Here is a 20,120-nt window from a genome sequence, read left to right as displayed (position 1 = left end):
CTCACACCCAGACAAGCCAGGTCGTGCGCCAGGTGGCGTCTGTAGGGGGGTACTGTCACATCTGCTCCTGCTACACTCTCTGGTGTTCATCCAGTGTCTTCTTGAAACATGACAATTGATCCTTATGTTCGATTAAATCCGTCCATATATATCCAAAATGTCAATTTATTTGGCGCATTTGATCCAGAAAAAAACAGCTTCCAAATTGCACAACATCACTACAAAATATCTCTAAAGTTGTCTGTAAACTTTGCCAAAACATTTCAAACTACTTTTGTAATACAATTTGAGGTATTTTTAAACGTTAATAATGAATCAAATTGAAGACGGGTCTATCTGTTTTCAATAGAGGATGAGAGGAAACCCTAACCCTAACTCTACTTTTCAAGTGTTACCCATTTCCTAGATGACCGTACTTCTTCATTACACAAAGGAATAACCTAATAACCAACTTCCAAAGACTGGTGACATCCAGTGGAAGCGGTGCCTAAGAAATATAGTTTCCCAATGAGAACTCACTGAACAGACAGACCTCAATAATCTGAACGGTTAGTCCTCAGGGGTTTGCCTGCCTCATATATTCTGTTATTCTCACAGACATGATTCAAACAGTTTTAGAAACTCCACAGTTTTTTCTATCCAAATTTACTAATAATATTAATATCTTATATTGTTGGCATGAGTAGCAGGAAGTTGAAATTGGGCACGCTATTTATCTAAAAGTGAAAATGCTGCCAGATTTTGATTGTCAGATTTTGTGTGTGTGTGTGTGTGTGTGTGTGTGTTTGTGTGTGTGTGTGTGTGTGTGTGTGTGTGTGTGTGTGTGTGTGTGTGTGTGTGTGTGTGTGTGTGTGTGTGTGTGTTGTGTGTGTGTGTGTCTTGTGTGTGTGTTGTATCTTTTGTGTGTGTGTGTGTGTGTGTGTGTGTGTGTGTGTGTGTGTGTGTGTGTGTGTGTGTGTGTGTGTGTGTGTGTGTGTGTGTGTGTGTGTTTGTATCTTTGTGTGTGTGTGTGTTTGTGTGTGTTTGTATCTTTGTGTTTGTGTGTGCGTGCGTGTGTGTTTGTTTGTGTGTGTTTGTATCTCTGTGTGTGTGTGTTTGTGTGTGTGTGCGTGCGTGTTTGTGTGTTTATCTGTATCTGTGTGTGTGTATGTCTCTCCCTGTGTGTGTGTTTGTGTCTGTGTGTGTTTTTGTCTCTCCGTGTGTGTGTGTTTGTATCTGTGTGTGTGTGTGTGTTTGTGTCTCTCCGTGTGTGTGTGTGTTTGTATCTGTGTGTGTATCTGTGTGTGTATCTGTGTGTGTATCTGTGTGTGTATCTGTGTGTGTGTATCTGTGTGTGTGTGTGTTTGTATCTGTGTGTGTATCTGTGTGTGTGTGTGTTTGTATCTGTGTGTGTATCTGTGTGTCTCTGTGTGTGTGTGTGTGTGTATCTGTGTGTGTATCTGTGTGTGTGTGTGTTTGTATCTGTGTGTGTATCTGTGTGTGTATCTGTGTGTGTATCTGTGTGTGTGTGTTTGTATCTGTGTGTGTATCTGTGTGTGTGAGTGTGTAATATTTTGGATCGTTTATATAACCCATTGCCCTTCATGGTTGTGAGGTCTAGGGTCCGCTCACCAACCAAGAATTCACAAAATGGGACAAAAACCAAATTGAGACTCAGTGTACAACTAAGAGTTCTGCAAAAATATCCTCAGTGTAAAAGAAAGAGAGAGAGAGATTGATTGTTGGGCCTGTTGTTTCCTGATTGTTGGGCCTGTTGTTTCCTGATTGTTGGGCCTGATGTTTCCTGATTGTTGTTTCCTGATTGTTGGGCCTGTTGTTTCCTGATTGTTGGACCTGATGTTTCCTGATTGTTGGGCCTGATGTTTCCTGATTGTTGGGCCTGATGTTTCCTGATTGTTGGGCCTGATGTTTCCTGATTGTTGGGCCTGATGTTTCCTGATTGTTGGGCCTGATGTTTCCTGATTGTTGTTTCCTGATTGTTGGGCCTGATGTTTCCTGATTGTTGGGCCTGATGTTTCATGATTGTTGGGTCTGATGTTTCCTGATTGTTGGGCCTGTTGTTTCCTGGTTGTTGGGCCTGATGTTTCCTGATTGTTGTTTCCTGATTGTTGGGCCTGATGTTTCCTGATTGTTGGGCCTGATGTTTCCTGATTGTTGGGCCTGTTGTTTCCTGATTGTTGGGCCTGATGTTTCCTGATTGTTGGGCCTGATGTTTCCTGATTGTTGGGCCTGTTGTTTCCTGATTGTTGGGCTTGATGTTTCCTGATTGTTGGGCATGTTGTTTCCTGATTGTTGGGCCTGTTGTTTCCTGATTGTTGGGCCTGTTGTTTCCTGATTGTTGGGCCTGATGTTTCCTGATTGTTGGGCCTGATGTTTCCTCATTGTTGGGCCTGTTGTTTCCTGATTGTTGGGCCTGTTGTTTCCTGATTGTTGGGCCTGTTGTTTCCTGATTGTTGGGCCTGATGTTTCCTGATTGTTGGGCCTGTTGTTTCCTGATTGTTGGGCATGTTGTTTGGGCCGGATTGTTGGGCCTGTTGTTTCCGGATTGTTGGGCCTGTTGTTTCCCGATTGTTGGGCCTGATGTTTCCTGATTGTTGGGCCTGATGTTTCCTGATTGTTGGGCCTGTTGTTTCCTGATTGTTGGGCCTGTTGTTTCCTGATTGTTGGGCCTGTTGTTTCCTGATTGTTGGGCCTGTTGTTTCCTGATTGTTGGGCCTGTTGTTTCCTGATTGTTGGGCCTGTTGTTTCCTGATTGTTGGGCCTGATGTTTCCTGATTGTTGTTTCCTGATTGTTGGGCCTGATGTTTCCTGATTGTTGGGCCTGATGTTTCCTGATTGTTGGGCCTGTTGTTTCCTGATTGTTGGGCCTGTTGTTTCCTGATTGTTGGGCCTGTTGTTTCCTGATTGTTGGGCCTGTTGTTTCCTGATTGTTGGGCCTGATGTTTCCTGATTGTTGTTTCCTGATTGTTGGGCCTGTTGTTTCCTGATTGTTGGACCTGATGTTTCCTGATTGTTGGGCCTGATGTTTCCTGATTGTTGGGCCTGTTGTTTCCTGATTGTTGGACCTGATGTTTCCTGATTGTTGGGCATGTTGTTTCCTGATTGTTGTTTCCTGATTGTTGGGCCTGATGTTTCCTGATTGTTGGGCCTGATGTTTCCTGATTGTTGTTTCCTGATTGTTGGGCCTGATGTTTCCTGATTGTTGGGCCTGATGTTTCCTGATTGTTGGGCCTGATGTTTCCTGATTGTTGTTTCCTGATTGTTGGGCCTGATGTTTCCTGATTGATGTTTCCTGATTGTTGGGCCTGATGTTTCCTGATTGTTGGGCCTGATGTTTCCTGATTGTTGGGCCTGATGTTTCCTGATTGATGTTGCCTGATTGTTGGGCCTGATGTTTCCTGATTGTTGGGCCTGATGTTTCCTGATTGTTGTTTCCTGATTGTTGGGCCTGATGTTTCCTGATTGTTGGGCCTGATGTTTCCTGATTGTTGGGCCTGATGTTTCCTGATTGTTGGGCCTGTTGTTTCCTGATTGTTGGGTCTCCTAACCCTAACCCTATACCACACCTTAACCCTTACCCTAAACATTCAGAATGAGGGCCTAAACTTAACTCTCTTAATGTGACGTTTGGAGAAATGTAACGATCCAGAGCATCAGGAGCAACTAAAAGTCTTATAAACGTGACTTTGGATAAACGTCTAATTCTGCAGTGAGACTATGAGAGCATAATGTGCAAAACAATTAGCGTTTTGTGTGATGATGTAATCTTTGTAGTTATGCTTTATGGACGGGCAATGTCAGAGCGGCTGAGATACAGTAGATAGTATAGAATACACTATATACATATGACATGAGTAATGCAGGCATAGACTGAGATACAGTAGATAGTATAGAATACAGTATATACGTATGACATGAGTAATGCAGGATATGTAGACATTCGGAAAAACACATTTGTTATCTGAGCAATGCAATGTCAAAGAGCACAGATGGGTGAGTGACTGATTGATCATGTGATTCAGTTCAGCTAACCAATCACACACACACTGAGGATGTTAAATGATTGATTGATCTGTTTCAGGAATCTGGGAAAATCTGGTCTCAGAGTTTCATGTTTAGGGTTAGGTGAGTAGAACACACACACCCACACCCACACACACCCACACACACACACACACAACACACACACCACACACACCCACACCACACACACACACACACACACACACACACACACACACACACACACACACACACACACACACACACACACACACACACACACACACACACACACACACACACACACACACATGTTTGACAGTTTTCTCTTTCCACAGGAACATGGGTGACGTTTGGTTCACAGATCACAGATGAGGTATGTGTGTGTTATCATTAATTCTGTTGGTATGTGGTTGTGTGTGTATATATGTGTGTGTCTTTATAAACTCAGCAAAAAAATAAACGTCCCTTTTTCAGCACCCTGTCTGTCAAAGATAATTCGTAAAAATCTACGTAACTTCACAGATCTTCATTGTAAAGGGTTTAAACACTGTTTCCCATGCTTGTTCAATGAACCATAAACAATGAATGAACATGCAACTGTGGAACGGTCGTTAACCTTTCTCCCGCAGGCGTTCCGCTAGCGACCCACCTCGACAACATCCGGTGAAATTGCACAGCTCCATATTCAAAACACAGAAATACTCATAATAAACATTCATAAATAATACAAGTGTTATACATCGGCTTAAAGATGAACTTCTTGTTAATCCAGCCGCTTTGTCAGATTTCAAAAAGGCTTTACGGCGAAAGCACACCATGTGATTATCTGAGGACGCCCTGCTTACAAAAGCATTTTACAGCCAAGTAAAGGAATTACAAAAGTCAGATAAACTTTTGTAATCAGATATAATTAATCACTTACCTTTGAAGATCTTCATATGGTTGCAGTCACAAGAGTCCCAGCTACACAGTAAATGTTATTTTTGTTCGATAAAGTCCCTCTTTATATCCCAAAAACGATGTTTTGTTGGCGCGTTTTGTTCAGTAATCCACTGGCTCCAAGACAAAACATGCAGACTAATACATCCTATTAGTACCGGTAATTAATTAATCGTCAGGTTTTCAATTGTCAAAATTATCGATCATATTTAAACCGGACAATAGCATATTCAATAGAAAGGAAAAACAACGAAGGCCGCGCAATCGGTCACGCCCGCAAACCAGCTCTGCATTCTTCCTCAGTCCACTGACCAAAAGGTCTCATTCTTCTTCGTTTTTCAGAAAACCAGCCTGAAACAATGTCTAAAGACTGTTGACATCTATTGGAAGCCATAGGAACTGCAATCTTGGTCCTAACCCATTAGATACTGCATAGGAATTCAATTGAAAATACCCACATAAAACAAATCCCACTTCCTGTATGGATTGTCCTCAGGTTTTCTTATGAGTTATGTAATACTCACAGACATTATTTAAACAGTTTTAGAAACGTTAGAGTGTTTTCTATCCAATACTACCAATTACATGCATATCCTAGCTTCTGGGCCTGAGTAACAGGCAGTTTACTTTGGGCACGCTTTTCATCCGGACGTTGAAATACTGCCCCCTAGCCATAATTAAGACACTAACAACTGATGGTAGGCAATTAAGGTCACAGTTGTGAAAACTTAAGACACTAAAGAGGCCTTTATACTGACTCTAAAAAAACACCAAAAGAAAGATGCCCAGGGTCCATGCTCATCTACGTGAACGTGCCTTAGGCATGCGGCCAGGGCAATAACTTGCAATGTCTATACTGTGAGATGCCTAAGAACATCACAGCTGCAGGACAGGTACAGGATGGCAACAACAACTGCCCGAGTTACACCAGGAACGCACAATCCCTCCATCAGTGCTCAGGCGGTCCGCAATAGTCAGAGAGGCTGGACTGAGGGCTTGTAGGCCTGTTATAGTAAGGCAGGTCCTCACCAGACATCACCGACAACAACGTTGCCTATGGGCACAACTCACTGTCGCTGGACCAGACAGGACTGGCAAAAAGTGCTCTTCACCTACGAGTCGCGGTTTTGTCTCACCAGAGGTGATGGTCGGATTCGCGCTTATAGTTGAAGGAATGAGCGTTACACCGAGGCCAGTACTCTGAAGTGGGATCGATTTGTATGTATCCCACTGATGGCCCTGACCAAACTAAAATGGAGACATAAAAAAAGGAACTAAGGTCAGGACTTGACAAGGTGAATGACAGATATAGGGGAGATAATCAAGGAGGTGATAGAGTCCAGGGGTGTCATGAGGCGCAGGTGCGCGAGACGATGGTGACAGGTGTGCGGGGTAGTCAGCAGCCTGAGGACCTCGAGGCCGGAGAGGGAGTGACACAAATAGGGTATTGTTTTATTTTTAATTGTTGTTTTAATTTATTTTTTCACTTGGACATTGTGGGTTACTGTAAGGCAACTCAAGGTGAACATTTTGAAAAGGGGTGGTGACTCTCTATACCCACTGTATGTGTGTGTTTTCATTCATTCTTTATGCGTGTGTGTGTGTGTGTGTGTGTGTGTGTGTGTGTGTGTGTGTGTGTGTGTGTGTGTGTGTGTGTGTGTGTGTGTGTGTGTGTGTGTGTGTGTGTGTGTGTGTGTGTGTGTGTGTGTGTGTGTGTGTGTGTGTGTGTGTAGATGGCAGAGAGCCTGATGACCATAGCCTATGACAACGGAGTGAACCTGTTTGACACAGCAGAGGTTTACGCTTCAGGAAGGTACGCTACTCTCTCTCCCCTTCTCCACCCAGTAGGCAAGCAAATAATTCATAGATGGCTAAATGTAGTGATTTGTGTGTGTGTCTCTCTTGCTCAGGGCTGAGACGACATTGGGTAAAATCCTAAAGAAGAAGGAATGGAGGTGAGGCCCACACTCTTTCACTCATTCTCTCCATCCGTCTCAGTCACTGATGGTGACAGCTCAGCAATAATACTGAAATAATGTCTATCCCCCTCTCCTCCTTCACTCCATCTAATACCTTTCTTCTCCCCCTCTCCTCCTTCGCTCCATCTAATACCTTTCTTCTCCCCCTCTCCTCCTTCACTCCATCTAATACCTTTCTTCCCCCTCTCCTCCTTCACTCCATCTAATACCTTTCTTCTCCCCCTCTCCTCCTTCGCTCCATCTAATACCTTTCTTCTCCCCCTCTCCTCCTTCGCTCCATCTAATACCTTTCTTCTCCTCCTCTCCTCCTTCGCTCCATCTAATACCTTTCTTCTCCCCCTCTCCTCCTTCTAATACCTTTCTTCTCCCCCTCTCCTCCTTCGCTCCATCTAATACCTTTCTTCCCCCTCTCCTCCTTCGCTCCATCTAATACCTTACTTCTCCCCATCTCCTCCTTCGCTCCATCTAATACCTTACTTCTCCCCCTCTCCTCCTCCAACTCCATCTAATACCTTACTTCTCCCCCTCTCCTCCAACTCCATCTCATCCCCCTTCCTCTATTAATCATCCATCCCTCTTCTCCCCCCTCTCCCCCTCTTTCTCCACTCTCTCTACCCTCTCTCTAACTTCTCTCTCTCTCTCCTTTCTCTTTCTCTTCCCCTCTCTCTCTCCCCCCTCTCTCTTTCCTCCCTCTCTCTCTCCCACCTCTCTCTCTCTCCCCCTCTCTCTTTCCTCCCTCTCCTCCTCCTCCCTCTCCTCCTCCTCCCTCTCTCTTTCCTCCCTCTCCTCCTCCTCCCTCTCTCTCTATCCTCCCTCTCTCTTTCCTCCCTCTCCTCCTCCTCCCTCTCCTCCTCCTCCCTCTCTCTTTCCTCCCTCTCCTCCTCCTCCCTCTCTCTCTATCCTCCCTCTCTCTTTCCTCCCTCTCCTCCTCCTCCCTCTCTCTCTCTCCCCCTCTCTCTTTCCTCCCTCTCCTCCTCCTCCCTCTCTCTCTCCCCCCCTCTCTTTCCTCCCTCTCCTCCTCCTCCCTCTCTCTCTCCCCCCCTCTCTCTTTCCTCCCTCTCCTCCTCCTCCCTCTCTCTCTCCCCCCCTCTCTCTTTCCTCCCTCTCCTCCTCCTCCCTCTCTCTCTCCCCCTCTCTCTTTCCTCCCTCTCCTCCTCCTCCTCTCTCTCTCTCCCCCTCTCTCTTTCCTCCCTCTCCTCCTCCTCCCTCTCCTCCTCCTCTCTCTCTCTTTCCTCCCTCTCCTCCTCCTCTCTCTCTCTCCCCCCTCTCTTTCTCTCTGTATCCATCAGGAGGTCTAGTTATGTGGTGACCACTAAGATCTACTGGGGAGGACAGTAAGTGTCTCTAAAAGCAGATGTTTCATTGTTTGACTCTGTTGTGTGTCTCTAAAAGCAAACGTTTAATAGTTTGACTCTGTCTCTTAAATCAGTTATTTTGTTTCTGTTGGAAATGTCTTTTAACCTTAAAGGGATACTTCAGGATTTTGGCAATGAAGCCCTTTATCTACTTCCCCAGAGTCAGATGAACCAGTGGATACCATTTGTATGTCTCTGTGTCCAGTATGAAGGAAGTTTGAGACTGTTCAATGTGGCTCAGTTGGTCGAGCACTTGCAATGCCAGGGTTGTGGGTTCAATTCCCACGGGGGACCATAACAAAAATGTATGCACATTACGTCGCTCTGGATAAGAGTGTTTTTTTAAATGTAGTTTTCCGAAACAATGAAGCAAGCAGCATCGAGAGCCAAGTATCCATGAGCTCATCTGACTCTGGGGAAGAAGATAAAGGGCTTCATTCCAAAACTATCCCCTTAAACTGACAGAATGTCCAAAAGAGGACAATGTTTATTTATTTATTTCACCTTTATTTAACTAGGTAAGCGAGTTGAGAACAAGTTCTCATTTACAACTGAGACCTGGCCAAGATAAAGCAAAGCAGTTTAACATATACAACAACACAGAGTTACACATGGAGTAAACAAAACATACAGTCAATAATACAGTAGAACAAAAGGAAACAAAAAGTATATATACAGTGAGTGCATTTGAGGTAAGATCAGGCAATAAATAGGACATGGTGGCGAAGTAATTACAATATAACAATTAAACACTGGAATGGTAGATGTTGCCGTGGCAATTTCCTGTATTTACCAAATGGGGAGAGTTACAAACCACACACCAGTCAGGGTTATACTTAAACTTCACCTTTAATAATAATTAAGCTTTTGTAATAGCATTTGACTCTCAACAATTCACTATCTCTAATGAAAAGTTGAGAGTGTCAACATAATGGCAACTGAAGTCTTTCATAGTAAAGATACACCCCCCTCAACTCACATGACGGATCTAGGAAAACTACAGATCTAGGAAAACTACAGATCTAGGAAAACTACAGATCTTAGGAAAACTACAGATCTAGGAAAACTACAGATCTAGGAAAACTACAGATAATAATAATAATAATAATAATATATGCCATTTAGCAGACGCTTTTATCCAAAGCGACTTACAGTCATGTGTGCATACATTCTACGTATGGGTGGTCCCGGGATCGAACCCACTACCCTGGCGTTACAAGCGCCATGCTCTACCAACTGAGCTACAGAAGGACCAGATCTTAGGAAAACTACAGATCTAGGAAAACTACAGATCTTAGGAAAACTACAGATCTTAGGAAAACTACAGATCTAGGAAAACTACAGATCTTAGGAAAACTACAGATCTTAGGAAAACTACAGATCTAGGAAAACTACAGATCTTAGGAAAACTACAGATCTTAGGAAAAGTTGAGAGTGTCAACATAATGGAAAACTGAAGTCTTTCATAGTAAAGATACACCCCCTCAACTCACATGACGGATCTAGGAAAACTACAGATCTAGGAAAACTACAGATCTAGGAAAACTACAGATCTAGGAAAACTACAGATCTAGGAAAACTACAGATCTTAGGAAAACTACAGATAATAATAATAATAATAATAATATATGCCATTTAGAAAACGCTTTTATCCAGGAAAACTTACAGTCATGTGTGCATACATTCTACAGATGGGTGGTCCAGATCGAAAACTACCCTGGCGTTACAAGCGCCATGCTCTACCAACTGAGCTACAGAAGGACCAGATCTTAGGAAAACTACAGATCTAGGAAAACTACAGATCTTAGGAAAACTACAGATCTTAGGAAAACTACAGATCTAGGAAAACTACAGATCTTAGGAAAACTACAGATCTTAGGAAAACTACAGATCTAGGAAAACTACAGATCTTAGGAAAACTACAGATCTTAGGAAAACTACAGATCTAGGAAAACTACAGATCTAGGAAAACTACAGATCTAGGAAAACTACAGATCTAGGAAAACTACAGATCTTAGGAAAACTACAGATCTAGGAAAACTACAGATCTAGGAAAACTACAGATCTTAGGAAAACTTCACAAAGGGCCTTTTACTTGAGAGAGGAGTATCCCATAGCCAGATAGCATTAGCATTAGCTATAAATTAGCATTCAGTTTGCTCTCTAAACCTTTTACTTGAGAGAGGAGTATCCCATAGCCAGATAGCATTAGCTATAAATTATTGTTCAGTTTGGTCTCTAAGCCTTTTACTTGAGAGAGGAGTATCCCATAGCCAGATAGCATTAGCTATAAATTATCATTCAGTTTGCTCTCTAAACCTTTTACTTGAGAGAGGAGTATCCCATAGCCAGATAGCATTAGCATTAGCTATAAATTATTGTTCAGTTTGGTCTCTAAGCCTTTTACTTGAGAGAGGAGTATCCCATAGCCAGATAGCATTAGCTATAAATTATTGTTCAGTTTGGTCTCTAAGACGAGGTTCTAATCTCGTTCCTTGTACTTCATAATACCAAAACATTACCTCATCCAAGGCATAACTCAATTGTCAACTCTATGTACACCCATCTCAAGTAAACCCCCTCTTCTCCCCACTCCTGGACAAGCTCACTGAGGGGAGTGACTTGTGCACAGACATTGTGGAGCCAAGAGATAATTGGTTCCCCCTTAATCACACCATCCCTTCACATGGTTTAACAGATAAATTCACGTATGAAGACAATGTTCCATTCTGACCTCTCCCTTTCTGATATTCTGCATATTACCAGAGACGTGTAAAAGACAAGCCTGACCTCTCCCCTCTCTGGGCCCCAAGTGACTAGCTGAGAAGGGAAAAGTGTAACTGCCAACAGTATAGTACAAAGGGAGACATTCTAATGACAAGTATCTCTCATAAGCATATTATGTAAATAAAACATCTTACTTATCTATGTTACCCAACTAATTCTGATTCATCCTCCACAATGTGCAGAAGATGAATGTGCAAGTAGGGATACTGGGGTGCAAAGGAGCAAGATAAATCAATAAATACAGTATGGGGATGAGGTAGTTGGGTGGGCTGTTTACAGATTGGCTTTGTACAGGTGCAGTGATCTGTGAGCTGCTCTGACAGCTGGTGCTTAAAGCTAGTGAGGGAAATATGAGTCTCCAGCTTCAGTGATTATTACAGTTCGTTCCAGTCATTGGCAGCAGAGAACTGGAAGGAAAGGCGGCCAAAGGAATGAATTGGCTTTGGGGGTGACCAGTGAGATATCCCTGCTGGAGCGCGTGCTACGAGTGTGTGCTGCTATGGTGACCAGTGAGCTGAGATAAGGCGGGCTTTACCTAGAAAAGACTCATAGATGACCTGGAGCCAGTGGGTTTGGCGATGAAAGTGAAGCGAGGGCCAGCCAACGAGAGCGTACAGATTGCAGTGGTGGGTAGTATATGGGGCTTTGGTGACAAAATGGATGGCACTGTGATAGACTGCATCCAATTTGTTGAGTAGAATGTTGGAGGTAATTTTGTAATGACATCGCCAAAGTCGAGGATTGGTAGGATGGTCAGTTTAACGAGGGTATGTTTGACAGCAGGAGTGAAGGATGCTTTGTTGCGAAATAGGAAGCCGATTCTAGATATCATTTTGGATTGGAGTTATAGGATGGCCGAGGTGTCCCAGTTTAGGTCACCTAGCAGCTCTGAAGACAGATGGGGGGCAATCCGTTCACATATGGTGTCCAGGGCACAGCTGGGGGCAGAGGGAGGACTGTAACAAGCGGCAACGGTGAGAGGCTTGTTTCTGGAAAGGTAGATTTTTAAAAGTAGATGCTCAAATTGTTTGGGTAAGGTCTGGACAATAAGGTTTGGACAATAAGGTCTACCTGAACACTAAGCCATAACTTCCTCTTACTTCCTGTGAAGGGCGGAGACGGAGAGAGGGTTGTCTCGGAAACACATCATTGAAGGTATGACATCACTTCCTCCTCACAGAGCTATGTCCACTAGCTCAGTGACATCTACAGCTGACAGCTCAGAACATAGAGGAAAGAGAGACCAAGCCGAAAGAGAGGGATTGAGGGAGAAAGGAGAGCAGAGGGATTGAGGGTCAAAGGAGAGCAGAGGGATTGAGGGAGAAAGGAGAGCAGAGGGAATGAGGGAGAAAGGAGAGCAGAGGGATTGAGGGAGAAAGGAGAGCAGAGGGATTGAGGGAGAGAGGAGAGCAGAGGGATTGAGGGAGAGAGGAGAGCAGAGGGATTGAGGGAGAGAGGAGAGCAGAGGGATTGAGGGAGAGAGGAGAGCAGAGGGATTGAGTGAGAGAGGAGAGCAGAGGGATTGAGGGAGAGAGGAGAGCAGAGGGATTGAGGGAGAGAGGAGAGCAGAGGGATTGAGGGAGAGAGGAGAGCAGAGGGATTGAGGGAGAGAGGAGAGCAGAGGGATTGAGGGAGAAAGGAGAGCAGAGGGATTGAGGGAGAAAGGAGAGCAGAGGGATTGAGGGAGAAAGGAGTGATAAATATCATAGTGATAATGTCATAGTGATGATGTCATAGCGATTATGTGGTGTGAAAAATGGCAGAACGATAATGTAGTGATGATGTTATAGTGATGATGTCATAGTGATGATGTCATAGTGATGATGTCATAGTGGAAATGTCATAGTGATGATGTAGTGATTACGTCATAGTGGAAATGTCATAGTGATGATGTAATAGTGATGATGTAGTAATAATATCATAGTGATGATGTCATAGTGGAAATATCATAGTGATGATGTCATAGTGATGATGTAGTGTTAATGTCATAGTGATGATGTAGTGATTACGTCATAGTGGAAATGTCATAGTGATGATGTAGTGATTACGTCATAGTGGAAATGTCATAGTGATGATGTAATAGTGATGATGTAGTAATAATATCATAGTGATGATGTCATAGTGGAAATATCATAGTGATGATGTCATAGTGATGATGTAGTGTTAATGTCATAGTGATGATGTAGTGATGATGGCATAGTGATGATGTCATAGTGATGATGTAGTGTTAATGTCATAGTGATGATGTAGTGTTAATGTCATAGTGATGATGTAGTGTTAATGTCATAGTGATGATGTCATAGTGATGATGTAGTGTTAATGTCATAGTGATGATGTAGTGTTAATGTCATAGTGATGATGTAGTGTTAATGTCATAGTGATGATGTCATAGTGATGATGTAGTGTTACTGTCATAGTGATGATGTCATAGTGATGATGTGGTGTTAATGTCATAGTGATGATGTCACAGTGATGATGTAGTATTAATGTCATAGTGATGATGTAGTGTTAATGTCATAGTGATGATGTAGTGTTAATGTCATAGTGATGATGTGGTGTTAATGTCATAGTGATGATGTAGTGTTAATGTCATAGTGATGATGTAGTGTTAATGTCATAGTGATGATGTAGTGTTAATGTCATAGTGATGATGTAGTGTTAATGTCATAGTGATGATGTGGTGTTAATGTCATAGTGATGATGTCATAGTGATGATGTAGTATTAATGTTATAGTGATGATGTAGTGTTAATGTCATAGTGATGATGTCATAGTGATGATGTAGTGTTACTGTCATAGTGATGATGTCATAGTGATGATGTGGTGTTAATGTCATAGTGATGATGTCACAGTGATGATGTAGTGAAAATGTTAAAGTGATGATGTAGAGTTAATGTCATAGTGATGATGTAGTGTTAATGTCATAGTGATGATGTAGTGTTAATGTCATAGTGATGATGTAGTGTTAATGTCATAGTGATGATGTAGTGTTAATGTCATAGTGATGATGTAGTGAAAATGTCACAGTGATGATGTTATAGTGATGATGTCATAGTGATGATGTAGTGTTAATGTCATAGTGATGATGTAGTGTTAATGTCATAGTGATGATGTAGTGTTAATGTCATAGTGATGATGTAGTGTTAATGTCATAGTGATGATGTAGTGTTAATGTCATAGTGATGATGTAGTGTTAATGTCATAGTGATGATGTAGTGTTAATGTCATAGTGATGATGTAGTGTTAATGTCATAATGATGATGTAGTGTTAATGTCATAGTGATGATGTAGTGTTAATGTCATAGTGATGATGTCACAGTGATGATGTAGTATTAATGTCATAGTGATGATGTAGTGTTAATGTCATAGTGATGATGTAGTGTTAATGTCATAGTGTTAATGTTATAGTGATGATGTAGTGTTAATGTCATAGTGATGATGTAGTGTTAATGTCATAGTGTTAATGTTATAGTGATGATGTAGTGTTAATGTCATAGTGATGATGTAGTTTAATGTCATAGTGTTAATGTTATAGTGATGATGTAGTGTTAATGTCATAGTGATGATGTAGTGATAATGTCATAGTGATGATGTAGTGTTAATGTCATAGTGATGATGTAGTGATAATGTCATAGTGATGATGTAGTGTTAATGTCATAGTGATGATGTAGTGATAATGTCATAGTGATGATGTAGTGTTAATGTCATAGTGATGATGTAGTGTTAATGTCATAGTGATGATGTAGTGTTAATGTCATAGTGATGATGTAGTGTTAATGTCATAGTGATGATGTAGTGTTAATGTTATAGTGATGATGTAGTGTTAATGTTATAGTGATGATGTAGTGTTAATGTCATAGTGATGATGTAGTGTTAATGTCATAGTGATGATGTAGTGATAATGTCAGTGTTGTCAGTGATGATGTTGTAGTGATGATGTCATAGCCGTGTTCCAGGTCTGAGGGATCTGTGTCTCATAGTGATGATGATGTAACCTCTTTGATCCAGGTCTGAGGGATCTGTGTCTCATAGTGATGTTAGATAATGTCAGTGTTGTAGTGATGATGTAACCTCTTTGATCCAGGTCTGAGGGATCTGTGTCTCATAGTGATGATGTAACCTCTTTGATCCAGGTCTGAGGGATCTGTGTCTCATAGTGATGATGATGTAACCTCTTTGATCCAGGTCTGAGGGATCTGTGTCTCATAGTGATGATGATGTAACCTCTTTGATCCAGGTCTGAGGGATTCTCTGTCTCGGCTGCAATTGGAGTATGTTGACATCGTCTTCGCAAACCGCACAGACATCAACTCACCTATGGAGGGTAATAACCATAACCATATTTAATTGAACAGATTGGACAGTAGAGATAAGACTGACAGGACAGTAGAGATAAGACTGACAGGACATTAGAGAGAAGACTGGCAGGACATTAGAGAGAAGACTGGCAGGACATTAGAGAGAAGACTGACAGGACATTAGAGAGAAGACTGGCAGGACATTAGAAATAAGACTGACAGGACAGTTGAGATAAGACTGGCAGGACAGTAGAGATAAGACTGACAGGACAGTAGAGATGAGACTGACAGGACAGTAGAGATGAGACTGACAGGACAGTAGAGATGAGACTGACAGGACAGTAGAGATGAGACTGACAGGACAGTAGAGATAAGACTGACAGGACAGTGGAGATAAGACTGACAGGACAGTAGAGATAAGACTAGCAGGACAGTAGAGATAAGACTGACAGGACAGTAGAGATAAGACTGACAGGACAGTAGAGATAAGACTGACAGGACAGTAGAGATAAGACTGACAGGACAGTAGAGATAAGACTGACAGGACAGTAGAGAGAAGACTGACAGGACAGTAGAGAGAAGACTGGCAGGACATTAGAGATAAGACTGGCAGGACAGTAGAGATAAAACTGACAGGACAGTAGAGATAAGAATGGCAGGACAGTAGAGATACGACTGACAGGACAGTAGAGATGAAGACTGACAGGACAGTAGAGAAGACTGACAGGTCAGTAGAGAGAAGACTGACAGGACAGTAGCGATAAGACTGACAGGAGAGTAGAGAGAAGACTGGCAGGACATTAGAGAGAAGATTGGCAGGACATTAGAGATAAGACTGACAGGACAGTAGAGATAAGACTGGCAGGACAGTAGAGAGAAGACTGGCAGGACAGTAGAGAGAAGACTGACAGGACAGTAGAGAGAAGACTGACAGGACAGTAGAGAGAAGACTGACAGGACAGTAGAGATAAGACTGACAGGACAGTAGAGACGAGACTGGCAGGACAGTAGAGATAAGACTGACAGGACAGTTGAGATAAGACTGGCAGGACAGTAGAGACAGGACAGTAGAGATAAGACTGACAGGACAGTAGAGATGAGACTAACATGACAGTAGGGACGAGACTGACAGGACAGTAGAGATAAGACTGACAGGACAGTAGAGAGAAGACTGACAGGACAGTAGAGAGAAGACTGACAGGAGAGTAGAGAGAAGACTGGCAGGACATTAGAGAGAAGACTGGCAGGACAGTAGAGAGAAGACTGACAGGACAGTAGAGAGAAGACTGACAGGAGAGTAGAGAGAAGACTGGCAGGACATTAGAGAGAAGACTGGCAGGACAGTAGAGAGAAGACTGACAGGACAGTAGAGAGAAGACTGACAGGAGAGTAGAGAGAAGACTGGCAGGACATTAGAGAGAAGACTGGCAGGACATTAGAGATAAGACTGGCAGGACAGTAGAGATAAAACTGACAGGACAGTAGAGATAAGACTGACAGGAGAGTAGAGAGAAGACTGGCAGGACATTAGAGAAAAGACTGGCAGGACATTAGAGATAAGACTGACAGGACAGTAGAGATAAGACTGGCAGGACAGTAGAGAGAAGACTGGCAGGACAGTAGAGAGAAGACTGACAGGACAGTAGAGAGAAGACTGACAGGACAGTAGAGATAAGACTGGCAGGACAGTAGAGATAAGACTGACAGGACAGTAGAGATAAGACTGGCAGGACAGTAGCAGATAAGACTGGCAGGACAGTAGAGATAAGACTGACAGGACAGTAGAGATAAGACTGGCAGGACAGTAGCGATAAGACTGGCAGGACAGTAGATGTAAGACTGGCAGGTGGCAGGCCAGTAGAGATAAGACTGACAGGACAGTAGAGATAAGACTGACAGGACAGTAGAGAAGACTGACAGGACAGTAGAGATAAGACTGACAGGACAGTAGAGATAAGACTGACAGGACAGTAGAGATGAGACTGACAGGACAGTAGAGATGAGACTGACAGGACAGTAGAGATGAGACTAACAGGACAGTAGGGACGAGACTGACAGGACAGTAGAGATAAGACTGACAGGACAGTAGAGAGAAGACTGACAGGACAGTAGAGAGAAGACTGACAGGAGAGTAGAGAGAAGACTCGCAGGAGAGTAGAGAGAAGACTGGCAGGACATTAGAGAGAAGATTGGCAGGACATTAGAGATAAGACTGACAGGACAGTAGAGATAAGACTGGCAGGACAGTAGAGAGAAGACTGGCAGGACAGTAGAGAGAAGACTGACAGGACAGTAGAGAGAAGACTGACAGGACAGTAGAGAGAAGACTGACAGGACAGTAGAGATAAGACTGACAGGACAGTAGAGACGAGACTGGCAGGACAGTAGAGATAAGACTGACAGGACAGTTGAGATAAGACTGGCAGGACAGTAGAGACAGGACAGTAGAGATAAGACTGACAGGACAGTAGAGATGAGACTAACATGACAGTAGGGACGAGACTGACAGGACAGTAGAGATAAGACTGACAGGACAGTAGAGAGAAGACTGACAGGACAGTAGAGAGAAGACTGACAGGAGAGTAGAGAGAAGACTGGCAGGACATTAGAGAGAAGACTGGCAGGACAGTAGAGAGAAGACTGACAGGACAGTAGAGAGAAGACTGACAGGAGAGTAGAGAGAAGACTGGCAGGACATTAGAGAGAAGACTGGCAGGACAGTAGAGAGAAGACTGACAGGACAGTAGAGAGAAGACTGACAGGAGAGTAGAGAGAAGACTGGCAGGACATTAGAGAGAAGACTGGCAGGACATTAGAGATAAGACTGGCAGGACAGTAGAGATAAAACTGACAGGACAGTAGAGATAAGACTGACAGGAGAGTAGAGAGAAGACTGGCAGGACATTAGAGAAAAGACTGGCAGGACATTAGAGATAAGACTGACAGGACAGTAGAGATAAGACTGGCAGGACAGTAGAGAGAAGACTGGCAGGACAGTAGAGAGAAGACTGACAGGACAGTAGAGAGAAGACTGACAGGACAGTAGAGATAAGACTGGCAGGACAGTAGAGATAAGACTGACAGGACAGTAGAGATAAGACTGGCAGGACAGTAGCGATAAGACTGGCAGGACAGTAGAGATAAGACTGACAGGACAGTAGAGATAAGACTGGCAGGACAGTAGCGATAAGACTGGCAGGACAGTAGATGTAAGACTGGCAGGTGGCAGGCCAGTAGAGATAAGACTGACAGGACAGTAGAGATAAGACTGACAGGACAGTAGAGACGAGACTGACAGGACAGTAGAGATAAGACTGACAGGACAGTAGAGATAAGACTGACAGGACAGTAGAGATGAGACTGACAGGACAGTAGAGATGAGACTGACAGGACAGTAGAGATGAGACTAACAGGACAGTAGGGACGAGACTGACAGGACAGTAGAGATAAGACTGACAGGACAGTAGAGAGAAGACTGACAGGACAGTAGAGAGAAGACTGACAGGAGAGTAGAGAGAAGACTCGCAGGACATTAGAGAGTAGACTGGCAGGACAGTAGAGAGAAGACTGACAGGACAGTAGAGAAGACTGACAGGAGAGTAGAGAGAAGACTGGCAGGACATTAGAGAGAAGACTGGCAGGACAGTAGAGAGAGACTGACAGGACAGTAGAGAGAAGACTGACAGGAGAGTAGAGAGAAGACTGGCAGGACATTAGAGAGAAGACTGGCAGGACATTAGAGATAAGACTGGCAGGACAGTAGAGATAAAACTGACAGGACAGTAGAGATAAGACTGACAGGAGAGTAGAGAAGACTGGCAGGACATTAGAGAGAAGACTGGCAGGACATTAGAGATAAGACTGACAGGACAGTAGAGATAAGACTGGCAGGACAGTAGAGAGAAGACTGGCAGGACAGTAGAGAGAAGACTGACAGGACAGTAGAGAGAAGACTGACAGGACAGTAGAGATAAGACTGGCAGGACAGTAGAGATAAGACTGACAGGACAGTAGAGATAAGACTGGCAGGACAGTAGAGATGAGACTGACAGGACAGTAGAGACGAGACTGACAGGTCAGTAGAGAGAAGACTGACAGGACAGTAGCGATAAGACTGACAGGAGAGTAGAGAGAAGACTGGCAGGACATTAGAGAGAAGATTGGCAGGACATTAGAGATAAGACTGACAGGACAGTAGAGATAAGACTGGCAGGACAGTAGAGAGAAGACTGGCAGGACAGTAGAGAGAAGACTGACAGGACAGTAGAGATGAGACTGACAGGACAGTAGAGATGAGACTGACAGGACAGTAGAGATGAGACTGACAGGACAGTAGAGATGAGACTGACAGGACAGTAGAGATAAGACTGACAGGACAGTGGAGATAAGACTGACAGGACAGTAGAGATAAGACTAGCAGGACAGTAGAGATAAGACTGACAGGACAGTAGAGATAAGACTGACAGGACAGTAGAGATAAGACTGACAGGACAGTAGAGATAAGACTGACAGGACAGTAGAGAGAAGACTGACAGGACAGTAGAGAGAAGACTGACAGGAGAGTAGAGAGAAGACTGGCAGGACATTAGAGAGAAGACTGGCAGGACATTAGAGATAAGACTGGCAGGACAGTAGAGATAAAACTGACAGGACAGTAGAGATAAGAATGGCAGGACAGTAGAGATAAGACTGACAGGAGAGTAGAGATGAGACTGACAGGACAGTAGAGACGAGACTGACAGGTCAGTAGAGAGAAGA

At 43.4% G+C, this 20,120-nt stretch overlaps 1 protein-coding gene across 1 annotated transcript in view; it reads left to right on the top strand.

The window, feature by feature from the left end:
- LOC127906908 (voltage-gated potassium channel subunit beta-2-like) overlaps positions 1–20,120 on the top strand; it is a 54,093-nt gene that overhangs the window by 7,443 nt on the left and 26,530 nt on the right. The window contains exons 2-8 of the mRNA XM_052460714.1: positions 4,082–4,125; positions 4,341–4,378; positions 6,678–6,757; positions 6,855–6,899; positions 8,213–8,257; positions 12,177–12,220; positions 15,302–15,388. Of these exons, the coding sequence (XP_052316674.1) occupies positions 4,082–4,125; positions 4,341–4,378; positions 6,678–6,757; positions 6,855–6,899; positions 8,213–8,257; positions 12,177–12,220; positions 15,302–15,388 (383 nt within the window). The remainder of the gene's footprint in view (positions 1–4,081; positions 4,126–4,340; positions 4,379–6,677; positions 6,758–6,854; positions 6,900–8,212; positions 8,258–12,176; positions 12,221–15,301; positions 15,389–20,120) is intronic.

Source organism: Oncorhynchus keta, chromosome 13, assembly GCF_023373465.1.
Source record: "Oncorhynchus keta strain PuntledgeMale-10-30-2019 chromosome 13, Oket_V2, whole genome shotgun sequence".
Classification (NCBI taxonomy): Eukaryota; Metazoa; Chordata; class Actinopteri; order Salmoniformes; family Salmonidae; genus Oncorhynchus; species Oncorhynchus keta.
The sequence above is the reverse complement of the archived record's forward strand: the minus strand, read 5'-3'. Positions and strand labels throughout refer to the sequence as shown.